Raw genomic sequence first — 25,867 nt, forward strand, 5'->3', positions numbered from 1 at the left:
CATTACTATTGTCAAAGCCATATATATATTAGTTATCACTTTGTTTGATCTACTTATTTTTGGACAATAAAGACGGATGTTTTTAGATATAAAGATATGGTTCCAATATTTTAATTTCACTTCAAATAGACATGTAAATTTTTCTGCTTTATTCAAAATACTTTACAGTTTATAATACAGCATTACACTTGAGATTTAATGTAAATAAAACAAAATCTTTTTTGGACGGTTGCATAATGATTTATGATTACAAAACATTTTAACATGTGTTATGATATGTAACCTCATATAATCTTGAAGACTTGACCATTTACAATTTAGACACGTGCGCAAATACAACCGTCTTAAGTAACATTTTTTGATTCTTTGACAGAAAACATTTTTTCTTTCTATATACATAACATATATGGATAAGTATATAATATAATTTTCTTTCTGAAAGTTCTATGGATTAAAAACGATACAGCACTCGATGCTTATCATTTCACAATAGTAGTCTATTGCGAAAATTTTTATTCTGCGTTTGTCAACTATAACGTTTTTTTAGTCTTTCGTTTCTTAAATACTAGCAGAATAAATAGATTCATAGCCAAAATGAAATTTTATAGAGAAACATTGCATTATTATAATGATTGTTCTCACAAGGAATTTTTAAACTACAACGTCACACACAAAAGGATGACATAAAACGACCTTTTATTTCATATCACAAAATAAGCATAGTCGTCAGCGACTTCATAAATACTATAATGAAACAAAGGTACTATTTAGGGTCCATGAAATTTTATGATTCTAAGATTTTTCTCTCTTACAACTAAACTTATTTTCTCTTATGCACCTGAAGCAGAAGTATTCTTTTTTTTCGCTATCAATCAATAATTTTTATCTGGCAATGTTCATTCTATATTACTTCTTTCGTAACTGAACAACACATTTTTTTAAAACAAAAAGGGCAGAAATTATATTATCAAGACCAACTGTTCCTTGTCTTTCTCACATAAAAATACTTCTCTATTTTAAGAGCATAGAAAACTAAACTAAAGCAGGTTTAATCGCGTACATGCATTCATTGTACTAAACAGAAGAAAAAAATTGAAAACAAACAAAACCACTGTGTGCTTTATAACGAATATTATCGGTATTTTTTAAATACTTATGCCAGGCGCATGATATAATTACATCTAATATTACAGTAACTTTCTTATCATCTTCATAAATGTATTGCATACCTTAATACTTTTTACACGTAAAATTTTACTTGATTTACTTACTGCATACTGTTCTGCTGACCTATTAGTGGAAATATCTGTGTTATTTTACCGATTCCTTTAGTACGACCCTCTCGTAATAATAATCGCATACCGACGTGCAAATATTCCGGATGATTGACGAACCTAAATAACACGGATGCCGTATCGTTCGTTTGTAAACCTCTGTCTTTTGCATCCATTATTCCTTTAATGATACACGTCTGCCTTACATTCCCTATATGCACAGTTGTTTGAAAACCAGAATATATTGCAGTCGCGTGGTACACTATTAATACAGTTGCCTAAGAATATGCACATAAAATCGTAATAAGTAATTTATTTAAATCTTATATGTATTTTATGTGAGATATCATTATGTTGAACATACTTGGAAAAAAAGTGTAGCATGAGGTTGGTCCCATGGTGATATTAAAACCATTCCAGGTCTTAGATGGGGTAAAGGGGGGCTTCGATTTGTTGGCGGTGCTAATGTTAGACTAGCACTCTGCGATGCTCTTACTAAACAGCATGGAGTCTTGTTTCGATGTAAGCTAACAACTTTAACTGGACTGAATTCACCATCTGGTAAAGGGCCTACCAACAATCGAGTTCCAGGAGCGATTGCTCCTCTCACAAGCAATCCTCCCAAAACAGGTTCGTTCAAACCTGCTACTCTATATGAAATAAAAGAAAACAGCTTGACTTCATAATTCATATGGTTACTAAATATAATTCTAATTATATTTTTAGAAAAAAATATACACCTGAAAGTTTCGTCAATTTGAAACAGACATGATTCAGGATCTGAATCTGCAGAATTCACGTTATATGGTGATAAATTCTTAATAAAATTTGTTAAATCTTCCAAACCCTCCCCGGTAACGCAACTCACATTGAAAACTGGTATTATGTCTGATTCATAATTCCACGACATTTGACTGTTATTATACATTATTAATTGCTTACAATATCCCTGTGCATTAATGGCGTTCTCTAACTGATTTATTGTTTCGGATATACTATAAAAACCAAGATCGATCTTGTTTACAACTATAAAAAATGGAAGTCCCAATGTAAGACATAACGCCATGTGTTCTTGTGACGCTTCATTCATAGGCGGTGCTACAACTAACATCACGTGATGAGGTGAATATCCTGAAAGATAGGGTTATAAATCGCTCATTAATAAAATTTACAATTTACCAAGATAACTCGAGTTATCGTACCTGTGAGACCGAGTACCGTAGTCCTTAAATATTTACGATGACCGGCTAAATCTATAAATGTAACAACTTTCGTCGCGTGCTCGCATATTTCTTCTGCAGTTGCCATTTCCGCATAATTTAGAACATGCCCTTTGCTATCAAAACCTATAATTTCGTGAGATATCGATGATGTACGACCTGTTTTTATCTCATGAAGGTGTCGCAACATATTCAGCCTTGCTCTCCCTCTACCATTATCTAGCTCACCCTGGGTTAATACTCCTATATACATTTCAGATACATTAAAATTTACATTTCAATTCAATTATTATAAACTAGATGAACAACGAATTTAGCAGAGTAAACTCTAAGTATATTTCTCTACCTTAAATGTCCTCTGCTAATCCTCTCACCTAAGAGAGTTGATTTTCCAGCATCCTGGGCACCAGTGACTGCAAGTCTCAAATCAATAATACTATCTTGATCCTCTCTATCCCCTTTCCTTAACTTTCTTATTAAAACTTCTGCTATCTGTCTTTCCTCTTTATTGTGACGTGTGGTTATATCTTTATTTTTAGAATTGGCATGTCTTTCGCGTAGTATACTTGTTGTAGCACCTAATCTAGCTGCCATATCATTTAGAGTTTTTAATGATGCCTTCATGTCTTCTCTTGATAAGCCTGTTAATTTTCCATTATCTTCCACACCTAATAATTAAATAATGATATAATAAATAATAAAGTCATTAAACATATATGATTAGATAATTATAATTTATAAAACGGTTTCATACCAATTTGATAAATAGCTTCCCCGTGGCCTTCTCTGAGACGCCATTTCATTTGTGTTACAAGATGTTCAAACCGTTGACTAGATGGATTTATTAGCTTTAGTTTATATTCAACATTACCCTGTTCAGGTTCTGGTGGTAGTCTTTCCTCCTGATCATCATCAATACTTGAATTTTCACAGTCTGACATTCGATTTCCTTCATTCTCTGAATCATTCCAAGTATCTTTCTGGCTGTGTTTGTTATTATCTGGATCAAACAATTCCAAGAATGACTCCATATCTATAAACAAGAAACAATAACCATCATAAAATATATTTAAAACAATATTTAAAACAATGTACTATATTTAATGATTATATTTAATAAACAAAACAATAAATTATTTTACATGCACATAAAATCATTTTGAAAGCTTGAACTATTAATGATCATAACATTCCTTTATTATTGTGGCCAACAATCTTGACTGAAATCTAGTTCATTACCAATTCATAAATTATAAGTTACATCATATGATATTGCATCATATTCAAATACCTTAAGTTATATGTAGTGTATATAAAGTGCAATATTATAGTAAGCAGTGTTTATATATATTATTAATTCATTTTATACTTTACAAAAGTGTGCTTAATATAAATTTGCAACATCAGTATAATAAAATCTTAATACAAAAACATTAAAAAATTTAAACTAATAAAATAATTAATATTTAAGACTTTCAAATAATTAATTGGAATTAATTCAGAAAAAAATAAATGAAATTTATCTGTTTGGAAATTTACAATTTTACATTGCTAAAATATTTTCAAATTACGTAATATCGAGTAATACAGAGCAATATTAATCAATATTAATTAATATACATTTTCGCAATAAGCGTTAAATTAAAAATTACGTTATTTATTTATTTATTCATTTTATTTGTGAAATAAAATTCTATCGCTTACATAAATGATATATATGCATTACAAAAATATTTCATGTAAATAGCTTTTTTTGCCCTCACGTTATTTCATGTTTATACAAATTTCTCTGAAAGAGACTTTGAAACATATTTAGAATGACAATAACTTGTAAAATACTCGAGCGCGCCAAATCAATGGATCCACACTACGCTATAACAGCTGTACATATACATATGCAATATCGCTTGACTCACCGAAAACGAAAACAAAACTGTATGCAAACAAAGTTGTTTGTGACCCACGAGCAAGGATGTATTTATGGATCACAGTTGGTCGATTGTACTTGCCAAATACGATATTTACGGAGTTTAAAGATCTTATTGTCGAAACGGGAATGTATTGCAAAATTGAAAATGATCTATATGATAAAGAAAACATCAATTGACTAGACGCGCATTTATGATGATTCAACGAGAAACGGCTGAAAAGACTTACTGCATTTTACAAACAGTAGTTTTCCCTTCGCAGGACGTATACTCCTGAAATCGAAATCGCGTTTGACACCCACGTCAGAGTTGAATAACACAGCATGCGAACCTCTCACTTTCCCTCCCGCTTTTTTCAACACCTGACTGTGCACGATTCAATCGAGATCTGACTGTTACCAGCCTCGACGATTCATTCTTCTGCGCTTGAAACAAATTTAGTTTCAATTCCAATCGAAAATTTGTTGGAGATGACGCTGCGAACGCGTCCATTGTGGCTCCACCTTTAGGGTGAAGAATCTATTAGTTCCATGGAAACGCAGGGTAACAGTTCGTAACAACCGTTCCATGGAATTTGTTTAAACAAAAACAAACCGCGTTATTCTTCGGTGATATCAAAGAAATATATTTTATTGCCACTGCCATTAACGATCTGTAAACCTAACCTCTTTGTCGCTCCAATCCACCAAAATTTGGACATGAAGTACTTCATCGCGAAATTGTGTATTCGCGCATGATCAGATGTAATATAAATCTTTCGGTGTCAGAAAAATTCCTTCTCTGTGTGTATGCCTTAAACGATATGATATCTGTGAAAGCGTCGTGAACGTAAACAATACTATTTCACACATTATTTTTAACGTTCCGTGTTATTTTCGTTTCGCCTATCGTCGAGCTCATTACAGTTAGCAATGACTGCCGTCGAGGTTTGTTTTCGTGCGACCAGACGGTCTTCTGTGTTCCCAATAATACGTCGTTGTCTGTATGGCTCTATTTACTTAACGTGTCTGAATGCTCGTCTCTCGTAAACCTGTCTCATAGATTTCGTTAATACAGAAATGCGAGGTACAGATGATACATATCGTGCCGCGATTAACTTTTATTTACATGCAGACTAAGTTGACGAGCATAAACATGGCCGTCGCGCTTTGTGATGATTACTTGTGCCAGTTTGAATTCAAGGAAGTCCCTCGAGAATGGAAGTAATGGATGGAACGCATGCATCCGAGATATCCAGGTAACGAAACACTTCCGTGCTTCCTGGACGTTCCCGACGTACTCTGTGATTATATCTCTATTTAAGATCTTATTGTATCTCGATATTATCGTCTACCACGTATACCTGCACGTTCGTTATTAGATATGTGCTCCTTATTCTCTTTTTTTTTTTATTCTCTATTCTTTCCCCACGTAATCGCGGAGGTGACTGAACTTGCTAAGCGTACGTCATACGCATTGTTACACGTAACGCGATTGCAATCATAGCTCAGCTGACTACTATTGACCTATTGATGTGTTACTGTCAGTAGAAGTTCTCTAGCTTACTGTTTTGTAATGGAGTTATTGGGTGTTCTGCCTTTTTATTTTTTTCTGTGTTGTGTTCTTCACCCTTGCTTTGTCGGATTAGTGGTGTTTTTAGTGGATTTTGTGTTATATTCGTTTAATGTAATGTGTTAGTACAATTGGGTCTGATTGTACAATTATAAGTGCTTTATTTTTATTTTGTAGTACAAGCAATATATTTTTATCGTATATAGAAATCTAAATATTTATTTACACTTATTAGTTATTGCTTGATTTATATTTGGTTTTAATTGTCTCTGTGTTTTTATGAATTAGTTATATTTTATACTGATGTATATTAAAATTAAAAATGTGTATATTTAAATGTAAAAAAAGTATATTTGAGAAATACATTTGTGTTAAACTAATTTTTGATTGTGTATTATATATTCCTTTAGAATTATGCCTATGTAAATATGGGATGGAATACTTTGACCCATTTTGATATTTGTAAATGAATGCTCTACTTATACTTTGAATTTGTATAGGAATATGTTAAAAAATTGTATATTGGATATATGTTTGCAAAAAAAGTGTCTAGTAAGAGAATATAAATGACAGTCAGCTAAATACATAATAAATATTATGTAATAATAAAAAATATATTTGAAATTATATTTTTGTTTAATATTATATAGTATATATTAAGATAAAGTAACACATTTTTTAAAAATTATATATTTTGTAAGCTTTGATAGCACTTTGGTAGTAAAATTTTTAATACTCACTTTCTTTAATAATGTTTTGAAATGAAGTTTTCTCTTTGATATCATCATATTTTATTTTTTGTATGTAAAGTAGATTAAATTTTAAAGGTCATTTAGATATTTATAAATGTTGGAATAAGGTTATATTTAAAGTTTGTTCCATGTACTTCCAATTGCTTATTTTAAGTTTCAAAGGGCAAAGTTGATTAGGATTACCATTGATATTAGCATTTCATCTTTAGCGTAAATTAATGAATGCAGTTTTTATGCATTCAGCTTTGACCTTTTATTTAATTCATTATATTATAAATATTTTCATTCTTATCATTAAAGATATCAGAATATGCAAAAAGTCGTATATATAATAATTAATAGTTGGAATTACTTGAATATTTTTTACATTCAAATGTAATAGACACTGATGATTATTATATAGCTTTATTTAGATGCTTTATATAGCATCTGAGAAAACCAGTTTCATCATCGAGTCATATCTGTCACATAAAATAATCAAATAAAGATTGCAACTGCACTAGTACACTTGTGACATTATATAATAAAAGAAACTAGTCCAAAGAGGTCACAAATACATCAGTGTTATCAATATTATGCTACTAAGCTAATTCAAAGTATTTGTTTCATTGCACTTGCCTGCGAGCAGTTACTTTTAATAGAGATTAGTGCTTATTTCCAAGGCTTCTGCATAGATGAGGCAAATTGGAGAGTTTTAAAAAGAAATCTTTACCTCCTAGAACAGCTTGATAAGAATAATCCTTGTAAGATTATTATATGACTTTAATATGTCATTCAGCATTTGATGACTTCCAAAAATTTGTTCATTTCAAGCCTCGATAATTTCGTCGGAAATGGATGAAAAATGTATCGAGCATTGAGTGTATCCATTTAAAAGGCGCTTCCGAATTCAATGCAGTGCACTTTCTAGGTAAATATCGTATGTTGGCTAAGAAAGTGAAAGTTTAAGATGCGATCAGCAACTTTCGTTATTTTTACGTAAATCATTTCGTCACGTGCTTACATGTTCCTTTTTTCTTCTTCCTTTTTCTCTTTTTGTAAACGAAAAAATTGGAGCAATGCAATGAATAAATAAAAAACACTTCGAACGATATACATCCGAAGACGTTTAAAATAATTCAAGTTTTTTTTGTAGGCAGTAAATTCGACGAAATGAATTTTTTAGGTAGTATATATATAGAATCGATCGTTGTGCATGGTTAAAATTTTAATTGTATCACGGAAAACGAGAATGCATTTTACATCGTTGCTTTGAAATATTGACCTTGATATGCATTAGTTTTCAACATTTTAACAAATATGCACAGGTAATGAATACAGTGTACAATAAAACAAATAAAAAGGAAGAAAGACATTTAAAGAAAAAAAAAGAAAGCAAAAAAATTCGATGTCTATATGTGTGTGTGTGTTAAGATAAATTAGCAACTGATAATTATTTTTTTCCGAGTTACTATATTTTCTTTTTTACATCATCACTCGAAATATACGATCGCATATTTGGTCAATGTTTAAAGTGACCCGTCTGCGTGGACTTAGATAAGAACGAGACCGGAAAGAAGTTTTTTAACAAAACATTTGTCCAGCGCAGACATTGTAAACTTTTCAATAAAATAACATCGAATAAGAAGTTTTTGCAAATAATATTTTCGTCTTTCGTCTTTTATCATTAAAGTATCTTTATGCGCTGATGTGGATGTTTAACATGTTTTGTGTCACGTGTAAATGATTAAAATATTTAAACGAAATGAATCTAAAGAAGAAGATCATTCTTAGGATTTATTTGTAGAACGTTAAAACTTTAGAAAAAAATATTAAATTTGATATGGTATGAAATTTATTAATATCGCATAATGTCTATCCATTATTAATGGAAAACAAAATGTTTGAACATATCTTCAGTAGGAATTTCTATTTGTCAAATGAAAATAATTATTAGAAACAGGTACTCTTTGAGAAATGATTAAAAAATGTATTTAAAAAATACTAATCTTCCTATGATACGAAACGTGTTAATATTCTGACAAAATTTAATTTATAAATTTAATTTGCAATTAAATTTATGTTTAAAATATCTATTAATTACGAAAAGATAAGAGAGACCTTCGAAAAAATTTTCATAAACAATTTTGGAAAACAATATTCGAAGTTCGAGCGTGGTAATTACGCGTGATAAACACGAGTGGAATTAAGGAGATGTGTTTATCGTATAAAAGGTGCACAATGATTTCAGGCTGTTGTCTGGGTGAGCAATGAATGTATTCCGAATTTTGACACCGTGTGTATTGCAACGTAGACGACCAAAGGAGGTTGATAATTCCGATAAAAGGGATTGCTGGTTCGTGAAAAGACGGCGTGGAGATGCTTCCTACATGATACATAGAATGGGTGCTTCTGCATCGTCAAGCATTACCAGTGTAGGTGGAGATTCGGTCCAAGCAGCTAGACTTTCATCCTCTGGTAATCCACCTGATCAACATGGCATTGCTATCAGGTATTTAAACATTTAACATTGGATCTCGTTATCTGAGTCGCTCCGTTTCTCTTCATCGGCTAGATCTGTACACTATAGAGATCTTATTTTAACGATATTCGTACAACTGCGAGTATCTTTAGCTGCGCTTTAATGAGCTCTTTGATCTCGGGTTAACGATTACGGGATTGATAAAAATCCTATGTCCATTTGCAGGGAAAAGAAGAAGAAAATGACGGGATTCGCGACTTTACGGAAGAAGTTCATTCGAAGACGTCGGTCTTCAAAGGCCTGCGACCATGGTAGGATAATCCGAGATTTGGTCTCAACATGGAGTCATTTAGAGGCAACGGCGCTTTTGGAGGAGTACGAGGCGTTGGCTGCATTAAAGGATCTCCATGTTCAAGCCGAATTAGCTAGACCACCGGCTGCCACATACAAACAGGATTTGTCTATGTTGTACGACTATAAACATTGTTCTGATGTGGATCTCGTCTACCGAGGAGCATGCTTCCCTGTTCACAGAGCCCTGTTGTCAGCCCGTTGTCCCTACTTTAGGGATTTGCTGGCTGGATGCCCGGGTATATAATTTTTCTTCTCTTTGGAGTAGTTTAACACGTTCACTGCTTGTTAGCCTTCTATCACTTACTATCTATATCTTAGTAAGTCATTTTTATATAAATCCTATCTTTATAACATGAGATTTTATATATGAACATAACATATGAAAAATATGATATAGTATTATGAAATAATCATGCAAAACTTGATGAACTTGTAAAAAGTGCGAACTATAGTGCAGATAAAAGTGAAAGTGCTGATGGGCTAGAAGGGATAGGAAATCCTCATGGATCATCGGGTTCAGTGACAAGTCCATGCACCTTTCGGAAAAGGGGGTACCTGGAAACACGAACGTGACTATATTTGGTCATAGACTGTAAAAACGCGTGGTGGGAGTACGAAAACCGTTAAAAGGGACGCTTTGTTGTCTAAATAATTATAGTTTTCTGTTTTGTTCAATCTCAGCTCGAGCCCCCAGAAATTATAGTGATTTTATTTTATATATGTATTTACAAATGATAAAACAGAAAATTATAATTATTTAACTAAAACTATTTCTTAATAAATTAATGTATTACAACTAGAGTAACTAAATCAATACAACTAATCAACTCATGTCAATCAATGATAATAACAACTTTTTCTACTAAAGCGTCCCTTTTTAACGGTTTCCGTACTCCCACCACACGCACGTTTTTACAGTTGTCCACGAGCAAATATGGTCACGTTCGCCTTCCAAGGTATCCCTTTTTCTGAAAGGGCCGCGGACATGTCGTTGGCTCGATGACCTATGATGATTTCCCATCCCTTTTGGCTCGTCAGAACTTTCACTTTTGCACTGTAGTTCGTACTCCTTACAAGGTCATCGACTTTTACACGGTTATTTCACGATACTACATTGATAAGATCATTTTTCTTGATCTTTTTATTTTTATGTTGTTTACCAACTAGAAGAATTTATTTAAATATGAAATAATAGAAGAAAAGGACAACTTGATAGATTTTGAAAACAGATGGTTCATGATGATTTGTAAAAGACGATTAATATTAGTTTAATCATGTTACTTTAGCTTGGTTATTATTCTGCATATATATACATATAAAGTAATTATAATTTTTTAAATGTTCAAGAAGATAACAAAACTGCATTTAATCCTAAAATCAAATGGAAAGGTAGTTTTGATGTGGAATTAGTTATCAACATATTGTATTTTAAAATCGCTCTTTTATAAAAGATGGGAAATGTGCCTTATTATGTTTTTTCATTTTTAACTTTCGTATATGATTTATATGAATTATTATGCAAGATTATTTCCAAACTCTGTATGTTTTAATTTATACTCTATATCAGTACTGCAGTGAACGCGTTAATCGTTTGATGATTGAATTAAAAGAATTAATTTTAATTTTATTGAATCGTAGGATACGGTGCTAGAATATGTTTGGAGCTGAGAACACCGAATCTCGAAGTACAAATGTTTTCAGCATTATTGCGATATCTCTACACTGGTGATATTTGTCCACACGATGCAACTCTGGAGGCGAATTTCTTGCGACGACTGAGCGAAGAATTCGGCACACCGAATCCGCTGGAACACGATCTCAGATACCTGCTGGACACCGGTGATTACGCGGACGCTGCGTTGGTGTTCACATCGGACAGTGATTACCAGAGACCAGATAGTGGAAGTTCAGAATATGGATTCCGGCCAAAGTTAGAACTGCCATGTCATAAAGCGATACTTTCTGCGAGATCCCCGTTCTTCAGAAACTTAATACAAAGACGGACTAGATCTGGGGAAGATCACACAGAAAGAGCGCTTCATATACCCACTAGAATAGTTTTGGATGAGAGTGTAATACCCAAACGATATGCCAGAGTATTGTTACATGCAGTGTATTTAGATACAGTTGATTTATCGTTAATTATGAGAGGTAATGGTTGCGGGAACAGCGCTGGTAGTCTTGGAGAGGTAATTATATTATTTCCCATATTTTGAGCCAAGACCAAATGTAGCTTACGTCTATATGAATATTTATTGCTGCTTTTTAAGTATTTATTTATTATTTATTATTTAAATAAGAAAGTTCTATTAGTAATTTCAAGAAAGGTAATTTATCGTTTGATTGTAAATTATTCTTGTTCATATGTTTGTTCTCAGGTTCAGGCTCTTACTCATACTGGACGTGTTCGACCAAGTCCCTTAGAAGAAGCGATGGAATTATACCAAATCGGCAGATTTTTGGAACTAGATATATTGTCACAGGGTTGTGAAGATCTTATTTTAGAATACCTTACATTGGAATCGCTCCCAACTGTTTTGAAGTGAGTTTCCCATAATTTGAAACATTATTAAATGAAATGCACCTTTCAAGAATTCATTGTTCTTATCGATTTCCAATTATATTTTTACAGGTGGGGCAGTCAACCTCACGGATCGGCATGGGTACATAGACAAGCCTTGCATTATTTAAGAGAGGAATTCCAGCCAGTCGCTTCTTCTTCTATTCTTCATCAATTGGACCACGTACATTTGGCGAACGTTTTGCAAAGTCATTTCTTGCAAGCGAGCGAACTTGAAATACTGCAGGCGGTACTCAAGTGGGGGGAACAAGAATTGGTGCGTCGTATGGAAGATCGGGAACCAAATTTGCTCAGTCATACGGTGCACTCTGTGACAAGAAAGGGATTGAAGAAAAGAGATTTAAGCGATATAGAGTTGCGGGAGATACTTAGTGAGCTTCTACCACTTGTCAGAATGGATCACATATTACCCCCAAATAGTGAAGCGCTGGCTCAAGTACGAAACATTAAACTCGCTCAGATATAGATACCCATTTTTATATGATGCTCAATGAAACTTTTATGTGTTTAGGCTATTAGAAGAGGATTAGTTTCAACTCCACCCAGTCATATGATAGGAGATGAGAGGGAGAATTTACGAATGAATGCATGGATAAGGGGAGGGAAGAAAAATGGATTTTTTGTAAGGCCACGCCTGTTCATGCCTTATTACGAGGAAATAAAGGTAAACGTAATTTTTATTTAAAAAAGAAATGTTCTTTAATAAGAAATTATAAGAAAATTCATCTCATTGCTAAAACAAATGTATCAAATAAAAACAAACTTATTTATATTCTGCAAGATTAGTTATGATGAAAATTATTTTATATCGATGACAACGTTGTTTACTAATATTATCATATAAATTCATTCAGATACTTTGAGAGCGATGTTTATTAATTATCATATAGAGCATTGTAAACAAAATTGTTAATTTGAAAATTTCTACATTATAACACGAATCAATATACAGAAATATCTCTTAAAATTAAATTGAAATGATTTATTCAGATCATTTATCATCAGTTCTTCTGTTACAGATTATTATATATCTTTCAATAATTGTCAAGATACAATATAATTAGTTTGTGCTGATATATTCTAATCTAAGATAAACAAATCTTTTTACAGTCTTTAGTTGAGGAACAAATGGTCCAAGAAGCAGATTTAGTGAGATTGCGAAGGCCACGGTATGTGGCCGATATTCCCGATGCCTTGTACATGGTTGATGAGAAACCAAGACCAATGGGTACAGCCGGGGTGGATGTTCTCGCTGCGGCGTTTCCAGGTATTTTGATCGCTATTTTCTTATCAATGTTTGATAGTTCTATTGTGTTTTGACAAGATATGGAGAAATTCACTCTTCCAAAACGAGAATGGGTATTTGTTATGTGTTCTATTTAAGTTCCAGATTCCGCGACCTTGGCAGCTATGTTGAAGCGAGAGCAGAAATTGAGGCAGTCTCCCAGTTGTCAGAGGGCTATCAGTTTGCCGCTCTCATCGCGACACGAAATTAATAGGCAAGTGCGACTACGTGTTGTGAGGGAGTTCAACCTACCTGACACGGTGGCGGATCTGTTAGAAGTGAGTACTTTTCTCCTCCTGTTTCGTAGAATAATTCTAGAGTCACCTGTACAAACAATTTTAGGATATTTTGAAAAATATAAAAGTCTGCACATCTTACGTAAACGAAATAATCTGTATAAACATTGTCGTGTTAACATACTCCCCGGAATTCAAAACGGAAAATGTTTATTCTTTAAGTTATAAACGAATGTATTTCCAGTTACTGCTTGCTGTTTTTATTATTTTTGCGCTGTCAACGAATATATCCTGAATTATTGCTTGTTGTTTATATTTTATTTTTTTATTTTATTAACAAACATGGTTCACATAAATGTCAGTTGCAATTAACGAGAAATGATGGTATTCGCTGTAATTGGCTATTTATTGTTTCGACATAGTTAACTCGATTAATCGAGAGAATGAAAATTAGTTTCGATTGATGTGTTTCAATGTCATGTTACATAAAACATGTGTCATTATATCGGGTTCCGCAGGAGCATATCGATGCGAAACGAAATAAGATTCTGCTCGATTCACCTTTAGAAACCTTTAGAAACTTCTCAGAATTATGATACAATAATAATTACGATATAAATTAGAAAATTAGAAGAAACGAACGATAATGAACTTCAGAATATTGTTTCATTATTCATGGGACCTCATTAGAAAATAAATTTTATTGGTATTATTTTCATGTAATAAAATAGATTTTTTATTTTGAAAAACAACTATATCTACGTGCAAAATAACATGATGCAGGTATCTACAATAATATTACAGAATCAGTTTCATAAAGTAAACACTTCGTTCGAATTTGACTTTTGAACAACTAGTTAATTTTTAAAGCTTAATAATATTAGAGCTCTTATGAACATATTTGGTGTCTTCTTAAGACTAAATTCTTAAATTGTAAAAGTCTAACGTCTTTAAAATTCTATATACACTTTTATATAATATAATCAATTTATCATATACATTTTAACAGTACATCATATATCAACATTCATTACCAACAATAAATTTTGTACTTTTTATCCTGTATAAAAATACCATTCAATTCATAAAAAATTATTTAACAAGATAAAACATAGCAACAACATTATTTAAGTAGCCATCCCCTTTTGTCGAATAGAGTCACAATGTGCAATAATTTTCGTTTATATATTAGATTATCAGATATATCTATGAAAACATTGCTACCCTCCACGTTCTTTGACTCAGAGATACTTTTCTTAGGTGCTTGAATCACTTGAGCCATCATGATACATTGATTGAATTTTACAGGCCCACAACGATTCAAAATTTCGTCGAACTTCTGCTTGGAAAATTTCTCCGTGTCTACTTTTAGCGTCTTTAACATTTTAATGAAACAAGAATAATAGAAGTCAAACATATAGTCCAGTTTGTTATCCAGAATCTCTTCGTTTGCGCTCGACACGAGAAAGAAGATCAGATCTTTCATACCGTAATCATATGTGGATAATTGAAAATCTACGATCTTCATATCGACTAGCTCTCCTTTTTCATCGTGTCGGAACATCATATTGTTCACCCAAAAGTCACTGTGAACAAATGTTGCCCAAAGTTCTTCCGGTTTCTTAAGATTTTTATTTGCCTCAAGACCGTACTCTATGGTCTTATTAACTCGATCTATATACGGTCTAATTTCCTCCATGTTCTCTAAATCCGATTTACTTTTCCCAAACATGTCCTTAACACACTTTTCTGTGATTTCATTTGAAACGTCTAAAAATACTTCTGCCGCTATTCTTTCATATAACTGAGGTTTCTTCGTCTTTAAAGCAATAGCGAGAGCGTGTAACTTGGCTAGAGATTCGATTGCAAATTCTGTGTGCTTCTTATCCAGTCCAAAGATTCGGTCGCCCGTATCGTAGCCACTGAGTTTCAGGTTCTCCAAAATGATAGCAGCTTGTTCGTCAAATTGCTCTGGATTTTTCAAACCTAGTCTTCCCCCAAAGAACTTTGGTACCAGATCTCTTGCGTCCTTCTCGTTGACACCACTTTCTATTTGAAGGTTTGTGAATTCCTTCACCATCACGCTGTAGAATTGTAGCTCCTTCCTGAATGTCACTGGACTGTTAAACAAGCCCAATAGATAGGCGGAAGTGGGTGGAAGTTTCGCGACTAGATGAAGAGTCTCCGTTTTGTTGCTTGACCGCGTTAAGGTGACAATGATGGCCAGCATGATGCTTCCAAAGTTTTCGCCTGGCGCGGTTAGAGGCTTCCATTCAACATGCTTTATTTGAAAATCGTTACCAAGACTTTGTCTTAAAAGCACGTCCAACTTTTGAACTGACAATGGCTCGTCTGACGGGTACATTATTTATCTGAAAGAATATTTGATGATTCTCATTGTTGTCTTGTAGATATTGAAACCTGCTTTTGCTTGAGTTTAAAGAAAACCATTATTGGGTTGGGTAATAACTTCACTCGTCTTCCACTACTGTTTGCATTTCGAAAAATATTATGAATTTTTTTTTTATGATAAACATAAATTTATAGCGAAATGAGATAAATTAGTTATGTTGATTAAGAAGTATTAAGAGATGTTGTTCTTTCAACAAATCATGAATGGATTTAAGGCTCGACCTAATATATTTCATTGCATATAAAAATTAACTTATTAATCGGGACATAATGATTTCTTTACTTATGAATAACCTATATTTTAACATGTCGTTTAATTTCTAATAAAATAAATAATGTTATATTTGTTTTTAGAGGAATGAATGATTTGTCATTAATTTTGAAATTCGCGATTATAGAATCTTCCAACTAAAGGACTTTGTTGATTGATTAAATAATATTCTAATTAGAAAATTTAATGGTAAATTTTGCTTTTAGCTGCATTATCTATTTTTCTGTTTTTTACAATCAGCCAATTACATTATCATTTTGTATTTATTTGATTGATATTATTTGTGTGAAAAATGTTTTAATTTTTACGTAAGTAGATGATTAAAGTGAAGTACTTCGATATTAGAAATATCAGAGATTATTTTTTCGGATGGGATATTCCCATTTCTGTTATCTTACGAACAAACACGTTACAGAATAATTTGATATTATTTTGTAACAAACAAATTTTCACAATACATATACGATTGTTCGATAATACGTTCGATGTTAAGATTGTTTCGCGTGAAAATCGGTAAATATGATTTATCGTGTTCTTCCAACATAATTGCAATATTTTCCCTCTATTTTTTTCTTATTTCCTTGGATTTTTTTCTATTGTATTCAAATTTCATAGGATGTTATCTTTGAAGATCTCTATAAGCCTTGACTTATCTTGTCATATCAGAAGCACGTTATTCACAAAACCATTGTCGTAGAACGATTAATAAATAATTCCACATCACATTAGTTATCTATTTTGCAGTCACTTGTAACAGTTGTAATAACTTCTTGCTCTCAGAAATTGCGTAATTTCTAACGCCTCCACTATGACGAGAATAATGGTTCTTCTACGACACTCACTTGTTTCTTCTGGCTTCCGTTTTCATTCAAGTACGTACATAGATGAAAAAACACGTACGTACGTATTTATATATTTTCCAGCTTATTGGAGGATCCAATATTTTCAGTACGGTTTAGAACAAAACTAATTACGAATGTACGTATTAGAGATACGAATGAAAACCAAAGTCAGTTGAGTAGAAGTGATAACACGCTTATCAGTAATATTCGTTTTTCTTTTTGCCATGTTTACAATTTATGACTAAGTGGTGTGGATATAGGCATGTATAAATGTTGTATATCCTGTCGTCGTATAGTATTGTAATTTTTCATTCCTCATCGAGCTTTAAATCAGTTGATTTTTGCTAAATAGGGAACTAATTCTTCTAAAATAGAGAACTATTCGAATGGAAAACGGTCAAGGAAGAGAAAACATATAATTAAAGCTAATTAAACGATTCGATTCCAAGTATCGATGAACTATCTGTTCATTGTCTCGACGCATATATGAAATGTAAATTAATTTTATAGTTCGAGTTACGCTATGCGATCGAGACAGATAAACGTGCGCGTATATGCGTAATTCTGCGTGCTGGTAATTTTGAAAAAAATTGCATCATCGAATTACCATGCATACATAGCGTGTTCCATGGCGCATTGTATCGTCTATACGCCTAACGATATAAGTAAAGACGCGTCAAGCCGCTTAAGGATACATAAATAATGCATAGTAATTCATTATTTTGCCCAGTTATTGTAAAGTATTTACACGCTTTCTTGTACGCATCGCAATTCTTTTTGCTTTTGGATATTTATCTAGACTTATGTAGATAATTTCTGCTTGCTTTAAGTCTTCATAAAGACTTTTTAAAGAATTTTTTATATAAATAAATAAATATATCTGAAGAAATCTGGTGAAAAAAATGAAAAATGTCATTAATAGTGATCGAGCAATATATCAAGTATTTCTATATTTTTCGTCTATTTTAAATTAAGGGATATATATATATTTTAAATAAAGGGATATATGTTTATTTACAAAACGTTCTTGTCACTTATATATATATATATAATAATTTGTTATGCTCATATATTCAAAACGATTCGTCAGCTCACATTTATTTTTATCTATATGTTTGCGAAATTACAGTTCAACCGCGAATTGTTAAATGCTTATAAGATACTGGGTTTCGTTAATGTATTTAGCTGTGTTTTTAAATGCAAATGTATTTGAAACGCATTTGCGTTTTAATCTTACGTGAACTAGATATTTAAAAGAAACTTATTAAATTTGTGAGTGTGTGCTCGAATTCGAAAGGTCTCATTAGCAAAGTGATATTTGGAAGTTCAAAAAATCAATATTTCATAGGAGAGAAAGGGAGGGGAGGGAGGGATGAAAAGAGAGAATTACGTATTTTATGAGATAGATTATGTATATAATTTAGATATATAGTTTAAAAGGATATAAACTAGCTTTTGGAATTTTGTTAAAAAAAGGAAAACGATTATAAAGATACGTTGAAAATGCAGTATTTCTAAATAATGTATTGTGTTCGATAGGTTTGATTGCGAGAATGACATAAAAGTGGTATACAATTCGACGATAATCTTCACAATTATCTATTCAGTTACATATCGTAAGTCATTGTGAGTTTTAAGGCGAAAGAAGTTATCGACTTTATAGATAAGAAATGTCGTTTCACGATATAAATTACATATTTTCGAATGCGTCGCATTTTCATCGAACTGAACGTGGTAAGTATCGATACTCTTAGCCATTTTTTAATGCGATTCCCTAAGCTATGTTAAGGACAACGAAAATTGATTTCCAAATTCGTTACACCATAATACTCGATGGAATGAAGGAACTTAATCACGCTTCGAAGTTATTACCAAGTTCAATATTTGCGTATAATTCAGAGTAAGCAAACAAATCCGATGTTATCGTGAATATGTTAAGCTGTTAATTAAACAGATCGTTGAAGCAGCTGCAGGTATGTTTGGAAATAGTTCAGGGTCTACTGTTTGAAACGTATTTTAAAATATTGTGCAAACCATTTGATGATTTAATACTCACATTTATTACTAAGTTTATTTTACTAATCCGCCACTTTGTGCATTTTGATTTCTAAACATGCCACCGTTTTATAATCTATCTTTCACCGATTGCTTTACAATATTATGTTTGTAATATGTTCGACAGATATATACATGTATACACACACTATATTCAAGTTCTGATTTTGCTCTTTTCTTTATGCATATTATAATTAGATTATAACCAGGATTTGGTTACGTACGGTAGAGAAAAATTATAATTCATGCAAATTTGTACTTTAATCTGGAATTCAGAAGTAAAATTTACTTTATTTTGTTACCTAAACAAATTTTGTTAACGAATCATTTAAAGTTGGTATATAAGGGTCTATCAATGAAGCAAGTGAAATAAAATTGATAAAATACTTGTATATAGATATGTGATCTCTAAATTGGAGATATAAAGCTTTAGTCTGTGAAATTAAAATATCATCTCAATCAATTCTTATTCATTCTATTTAGAATTAATATTCTATCTACGCAATTGATTCACTTTTTATCCGCCCCTCATCATATTTGACTCACGTAACTTCCTTATTGGATTCAATTCCAACGATAACTTCCTCATAGTGCAACATTATTAGTAAACAGCAAATATGTATGGAAATGCATATTTTTCTAGAAAATTTGTAACTCAAGCGGAACCTCAATAGAGCTTTGTTTCGCCTTTAGAAAGTTTTTAATCACCTGTTATTTATTTTACATATTTAAATTGTTTTTTAAAGCAAATATACAAATAAATACATATACATATTGTATTTTATTGCATTGTATTGCATATTTCATATTTATCCGTCATATTCATCTTGGAAAATTTAGTAACTATTGGTTACTAAATTTATTGAAAGAGGCAGTTCATTAACAAGTAATTGCCACTTATAAGCTATTTATTGATTCTTCACAATTACTGAATGACGTCTAAGAAAGATCTAACGAGTACAAGTGGATATATTAGCAAAAAATTTATGCTGAAATGAAATGCAGTTTTGTAAAGAAATTAGCTTAAAACTTGCGTGATGAATTCGTGAAAGTTGAGAAACTAAAATTGCTGAGAACGTTACTGGAAAAGTAAAGTTTACATATAATATATTTCATATAAAACATATAATATATTCCCGTCTAACTGATGTCGAATTAGAAGGTAATTTTAACTGATAAAAATTTCGAATTAATTGTGATTAGTTCTTCCTTGCAATAAAAGTATATTAAGAGAGTCCTGGACTTTCTTGCAATAACGTATTAACTAATAATATTCGTGAATCGACAAGTAACACATTGATAGTCATAGACTCTGGTTTTATAATAGGATAATCGGATAATTTGTGGTTTATACATAACATTTCCTTGTTAAATTTCATTTTTTGTTTCATTACGAGACCTGTTTCGATTATGTAAGAAAATCTACTGCTACCGATAATTTGTACATTTATGACTAATAATCGAGACATGTACAAGAGTCGAAGTCTATCAGTTTGGATTCTAAGAAGTTTATGTATTCGTACGCACGTTATGTTTCATACTCAATTTATCAATTCATTTACCAAGAATCAGTGTTTAGTTTCTTCACCATTTATGCTTCCATTCCAAAACCATATAGAAAACACCGGAAGCTGTATATGTGTATGCGTAGGTGTATATACCCTTCATTACAATATTGCTTACCGTAACAAAAGATCGGCTTCCGTGTTCCTACGCGAAAATTAACTTTATAGTGCAATAAAGGAACATTAACGCCTCTTTTACGTTGATCTCCTCGTTTTTCCACGAGTTTGCGGGGAACGAACTTCCGTTACATGCGAGACGTTGAGCGCATCGCAATTTTCGTGGACGAAAATTGCATGCGATGAACGTCGACCGGTATTTTTCGAATACAAAACGCTCGCGACAAATTATTTGCTACGGCAACGTGATATTTATCTCGAATGACTTCCGCGGTGCTTCTCGAACAATGTTTTTGCACGCGAATAGAAGTGGAGAGCGGTGGCGGGTCCCAATAAATTGCTAAAATTCTCTGTTGTCCGTCTAGTCGAGTTATTCATTACGCGGCTCGTCTTCGCTGTATTGTTAAAAAAAATTTTTAATTTTCATTTCTTCATTGCATAACGCGATGATACGCCATCGAGCAGAGCGTATAATTAACAGCTCTTGTGTTAAGAGGTCGGTTATTATTGACAGTGCAGAGACGCTTTTTCTATTTTTCCAAGAGTTTTTACGCAAGTTTTCGGTTTCTTCCAGTAGCGAATTGCCGATAAGATTAGAATGGAGTAATTATTCTCTTATTATTTTGAAACTACCTGATAAAAATCTCTCACCACGTGTATAAGACTCTTATCTTTTACCAGGTACGATATATGTAGATCTCTTATTGTATAAAATAAGTATCTCGTATCTGTAAAGATCGGTAGTTAAAATAATTAGACAAATTAAGAACGCTCTATGTCACTGTATATTAGGAATATGTGCATCAAGCGATTATTCCTTTGATAGTAAAATAACGAAGAATTTAAAGTGAATCATTTTGAAAATAATTATTTCCTTATCAACATTTCTTGCGTTTCTATCGCCAAATACAACATGTACATAGATTTCTCTGAATGTTCAATTATTAAGAAACTAATTAATCGGTTACAGTTTTGTACATGTATAACGGCTTAAAATGTAAAGTTCGGTTCAATATGTTGTAATATTCGATTAATATTGGTAACATTAGTGATTACTGTCTTTCAGGAGTAAATCTAGATATTAGTGATATGATATTGCTATTTTTCAGACTTAAATTTTTTTTGAGACTAGATATTAGTCTTATTCAATCCAAACACAGATATCGATATGCACTAGTTTCTCGACTACTGTTACAATATTATTATTGGAAGCAGTGCTGATATAGATATTATTATTGCAATAACGATAGCACTGACAATACGCACGTTATATACAACTATACAATGGTATACTATATAATTTTCAGAAGAATCTTGTGCCTTCTTATTTATTTAGACGATACATATCGACCGTAATTCTTTGCAAAAATGATAATTTAACAGCTGAATTGATGTACATGATCACGCAAAGTTATTACAGTTAAGTTGTCCTTTAAGACCTTTTCTAAAAAAAATTGTTTATGACGCTTGGAACTTCCAAATTATGTAGTGTTGGAAGGAGTTGACAAGGTTTTCAGTTGTAATGTCGTTTTACGTTATATTGAACCTGTATATCGGAAACAAATTGAAAAGGATTGAAATATGTAAAATAGGAAGAGCAAATCCTAGTAGAAAGCAAAAGTGACTGTTGCAACTGTAAGCACATTTAGAAGGAAATTGCGAGATAATTCGTTCGATATTGTATTACAGTTGATCTTATGTAAGGTCCCCAGTATTTGTGTAGAGAGCAAAACGGTGATAGACATTAAATTTCTAGGAAGCAAAGATCGTTTTCTCTATTTCTATTTTCGTAGTTTCGTGTAGAAATTGCAAACAAAAATTTCTGTTGATGATTATGAAAGTATAATCTAAGTCAAAAAAGTATAGAAATTGGATTTAACATTATCCCGATTAACGTCTAACTGTAAAATTCCGTAGCATTGTTAAGTACAATTTACTTCTTAACTATTCTATTTAATAGTGATCATTGAATTTTCCGCGATTCTAATTACGAAACTCATGCAATGCATGTGTAGTAAAGATTATTATTAGGTAAATTCAAGATGATGAGATGATTATGATAAATAAGAATAAGTGGAAAACTATGAGGATGACTGTGATGGTGAGAAAAGGTACATTTTCGTGTATTGCCTCCGAGAAGAATCGATTATCACGATGGCGCTGCTTTTTTCATTTTTTGTTTTCAATTAGTTTCCGCAGAATTAGAAACAACACGTATGTTAAATACAGTGACAAATAACCTTCATTTCTTCTAAACGATATAACCTTATCATTTTTACAAATATTCCAGAATATTACATACAAATTCCCACTTTTATGAATATGGAAATCTTCTTTACTTCTTAGATTTTTTAATAATTACTCGATCCTAGATATTTTCTCTATTTTTTTCCAAGTTATGTATGTTCTGTAATTTTTAAGATTAACTTCTGCACGTTAGATTTTGTCATAAATCCATATGCATGCACAGTCTAACTAGGACAATGCAAATGTTCATTTCAATAAATGAGCCTCTGATGACGTACGAATTATCCCAAAAATACATGGACAATTATAACACTAATTTCCTTCCTTATATTCGTGAAACTTTACTATATTGTTAAAGTATACTTCTATAAAGTTAAAGTATATCGTATACTTTAGTCGCTATAAAGAGTTTATTTCAATGGAATAATTGGTTTCGTAGTAAGTTAGTTAAAAATGACTGGTTTCAATATTGTCAAGATAACGCAATCACTTAAAGTAGAGAAACAGCCAATAGCCACGGGAAGCCGTCTCATTCAATCAATCTTCATCTCGATCGCGACAAGACTCGAGAAAACGTGATAATGTAAACTGAACCTGATGAGCCTTAATTAATCGATATCATCTTGACTTGTATGTTTTCTGAAACACGATTTTTCCAAACGTTCAAATGCGTTCGGTTTCACCGGTCCTCTCCAAGAAAAATTCTTTGTACACGATCGCTGATACAATTTTCAACCTTGACTTTTAATAGATTATTGTTTCGTTTGAAAAAAATATCAAAGTGGCAAGCAGTAATTCTTGTTGTCATCGAGTTGATCAGATATCTACTTCCTATTGTGTTAATTACATTTCCCTCATAAATATTTACGATATACCCACTTGTATTTCAACGTTCCTTTACTACAGACAAACAGAGTTAAACTGTTAGCAAGGGAAATGTACTGTGTTGATTACACCTAATGAGATTATCAAAGAAGAAACATTAGGTTTTAATCGATGTTCTATTAGGTGCTCTGATAAGATCGTTTGCGTTTCTTTAAAAGATCATCGATGGATCGTCGTATTACGTTTGCTCGTATCTTTAAATTTTATTTAAAAAAGTAGAAAATATTGAAAGCTTTGAATGGTGTTAATTTAATAGGTAGGAACTGAAAAAATTAATTATGTGCAAAATTAAAACAGATACAATAAATATTAGATTGTGTAACAAATCTGTTCGTATCTCTTTTAAAAGAGCATGTATGTCATCGTACACAGCATACACTGCGCCGAATTTTCGAAGAAAAGATCATTTAATTTTAATAGATATTCTAATCAAAAAAATCGAGGAAGAAAGGTCTATAGGTTTAAGGTAAATATACCTACATATACGTGTTAAATGTATTTTTCAATCAATTATTTGGAATACCATGAAACTTTTATTTGTTTGGTAAATATAAAAGTTTAAATCTAACCATTGAATTAAATTACTATTGGACTAGATTAAAACAAACTAACAAAGTTCTTTAAGAGCTATTAGAATTATCGATTGAAACGTAGCTAATAACTGAAACTGTTCTATTTATGTCTGAATCTTCCGGTTGGATTTGCTCGATTCGCGCTTTTTTCATAAATCTCTCCTCAGTTGATTTCTTTCCTTAAAATTCATTATTAATAATTGCATTTCTATTTAAAAAAATTTTCTATTTTAAAAACGCGCAAAGCATAAAATATTCAGAGTATGCAATGATGCACGGTTAATTGCGTATCATTATAAAGGTTAATAACAGATGTGAGAATAAATTTATCAATTTTCTATAAATGGATGCATTTACATAAACATTCGATTCTCCATAAAAGTCTCGCATTTGCATAAATATTCGCTGTCAACTATTGTAGTGGAGACAATGTTTCTTTTGAAATCGTTTAAAATGATTTTTAAGAAGAAGAAAAAGCTTTTCCATTCGGACAATTAAGAAAATTCAAGTGGCTCTTTATTTCGCAACAAAAAAAAAAAAAAATACCTTTAAGCTCTAGCTGCACATTCAAAATCGGTTTCGACCGTTCACTCGGTTGTTTCTAATAACTGGCACTCTCTGCTTGACTTCACGCGAATCGGACGAATAAAATGCAACCACGTCAAATGGTTAAAAAACACTGTTAAACAGTCCGTCGTTTGGACGAGACTAACGTCGCTAGAAGCGGACACTATTTATAGTCTGCGCAACGCATCAAGAAATCTAACGTAACGCGATAACTGTCGCACATTCGTCGGAAGTTCTAATGACACAATTCATCTATATCAATTCAATTTGTAAAAAGGGAAATAAACAAAAGTAAAAAGCAAACGATAGGGAAAAAGAGGTTGCAATTATTTGTTTATGAATCACCTTTTTTAAGGACGTAACTGTTGCTATCTAAATTGGTGACTCATTTTAGAATACTTTCGTAGTTGAATATATTAGATATAAAACGATATTAAGGATAATATCGTTTTATGGATAAATTGTAACACCATTCAAAAACGTTTTTTTTTTGGGGGGGGGGGGTATATTTCTTGATAAACTGGCAAATTCTATAGTTGAGAATAATACACTTTTGTGGGTTTTATAATATTTCTTCCTATAATCATACTTGATAAAGTGCAAAGGGTTAAACGTGTGATTCTGCGACGATTTCTGTGTTTTACTTGTTCGATAAGCTGGTGGTTCGTTTTGAAGATGTTTTCATGCAATTG

The 25,867-nt window shown here is 32.0% G+C and overlaps 3 protein-coding genes across 9 annotated transcripts in view; 1 reads left to right on the forward strand and 2 right to left on the reverse strand.

The window, feature by feature from the left end:
* Window positions 1-126: 126 nt before the first annotated feature.
* On the reverse strand, window positions 127-4,941 carry LOC126924942 (GTP-binding protein 2). 2 transcript variants are annotated; one of them, XM_050739996.1, is made up of 8 exons: window positions 4,652-4,941; window positions 4,411-4,574; window positions 3,249-3,527; window positions 2,869-3,162; window positions 2,477-2,737; window positions 2,015-2,405; window positions 1,639-1,924; window positions 127-1,552 (listed from the first exon to the last, which is right to left on the reverse strand). In XM_050739996.1, the coding sequence occupies exons 1-8, from the start codon at window positions 4,654-4,656 to the stop codon at window positions 1,268-1,270; spliced, it is 1,965 nt and encodes a 654-aa protein (XP_050595953.1). In that variant the 5' UTR covers window positions 4,657-4,941; the 3' UTR covers window positions 127-1,267. The 2 variants fall into 2 exon arrangements, with proteins under 2 accessions (XP_050595953.1, XP_050595954.1); XM_050739997.1 differs by lacking the exon at window positions 4,411-4,574.
* Window positions 4,942-4,972: 31 nt separating this feature from the next.
* Window positions 4,973-25,867, forward strand: part of LOC126924934 (BTB/POZ domain-containing protein 7) — a 29,746-nt gene continuing 8,851 nt past the window's right edge. The window contains exons 1-10 of one of the 5 annotated variants that reach the window (XM_050739964.1): window positions 4,973-5,659; window positions 7,539-7,635; window positions 8,939-9,216; window positions 9,412-9,776; window positions 11,179-11,729; window positions 11,919-12,082; window positions 12,173-12,557; window positions 12,633-12,785; window positions 13,232-13,388; window positions 13,506-13,684. In XM_050739964.1, the coding sequence (XP_050595921.1) occupies window positions 8,975-9,216; window positions 9,412-9,776; window positions 11,179-11,729; window positions 11,919-12,082; window positions 12,173-12,557; window positions 12,633-12,785; window positions 13,232-13,388; window positions 13,506-13,684 (2,196 nt within the window). In that variant the 5' untranslated portion in view covers window positions 4,973-5,659; window positions 7,539-7,635; window positions 8,939-8,974. The remainder of the gene's footprint in view (window positions 5,660-7,538; window positions 7,636-8,938; window positions 9,217-9,411; window positions 9,777-11,178; window positions 11,730-11,918; window positions 12,083-12,172; window positions 12,558-12,632; window positions 12,786-13,231; window positions 13,389-13,505; window positions 13,685-25,867) is intronic. The other 4 variants (XM_050739962.1, XM_050739967.1, XM_050739966.1 and 1 more) reach the window with 4 other exon arrangements.
* Window positions 13,836-25,332, reverse strand: LOC126924962 (uncharacterized). 2 transcript variants are annotated; one of them, XM_050740043.1, is made up of 3 exons: window positions 25,155-25,332; window positions 19,224-19,487; window positions 13,836-16,014 (listed from the first exon to the last, which is right to left on the reverse strand). In XM_050740043.1, exon 3 carries the CDS (start codon window positions 16,005-16,007, stop codon window positions 14,766-14,768), a length of 1,242 nt encoding a protein of 413 aa, XP_050596000.1. In that variant the 5' UTR covers window positions 16,008-16,014; window positions 19,224-19,487; window positions 25,155-25,332; the 3' UTR covers window positions 13,836-14,765. The 2 variants fall into 2 exon arrangements, with proteins under 2 accessions (XP_050596000.1, XP_050595998.1); XM_050740041.1 differs by lacking the exon at window positions 19,224-19,487 and having other exon boundaries at window positions 25,155-25,331.

This window comes from Bombus affinis, chromosome 15, assembly GCF_024516045.1.
Source record: "Bombus affinis isolate iyBomAffi1 chromosome 15, iyBomAffi1.2, whole genome shotgun sequence".
In the NCBI taxonomy this organism is placed as follows: Eukaryota; Metazoa; Arthropoda; class Insecta; order Hymenoptera; family Apidae; genus Bombus; species Bombus affinis.

Coding starts and splice junctions, on each gene's coding strand:
- LOC126924942 (XM_050739996.1), bottom strand. Junction 3,163..3,248: donor GGAAGCTATTTATCAAATTG/GTATGAAACCGT, acceptor TTTAATTATTAG/GTGTGGAAGATAATGGAAAA. Junction 1,925..2,014: donor CAAATTGACGAAACTTTCAG/GTGTATATTTTT, acceptor TATTTCATATAG/AGTAGCAGGTTTGAACGAAC.
- LOC126924962 (XM_050740043.1), bottom strand. CDS start 16,007: ATGTACCCGTCAGACGAGCCATTGTCAGTTCAAAAGTTGGACGTGCTT.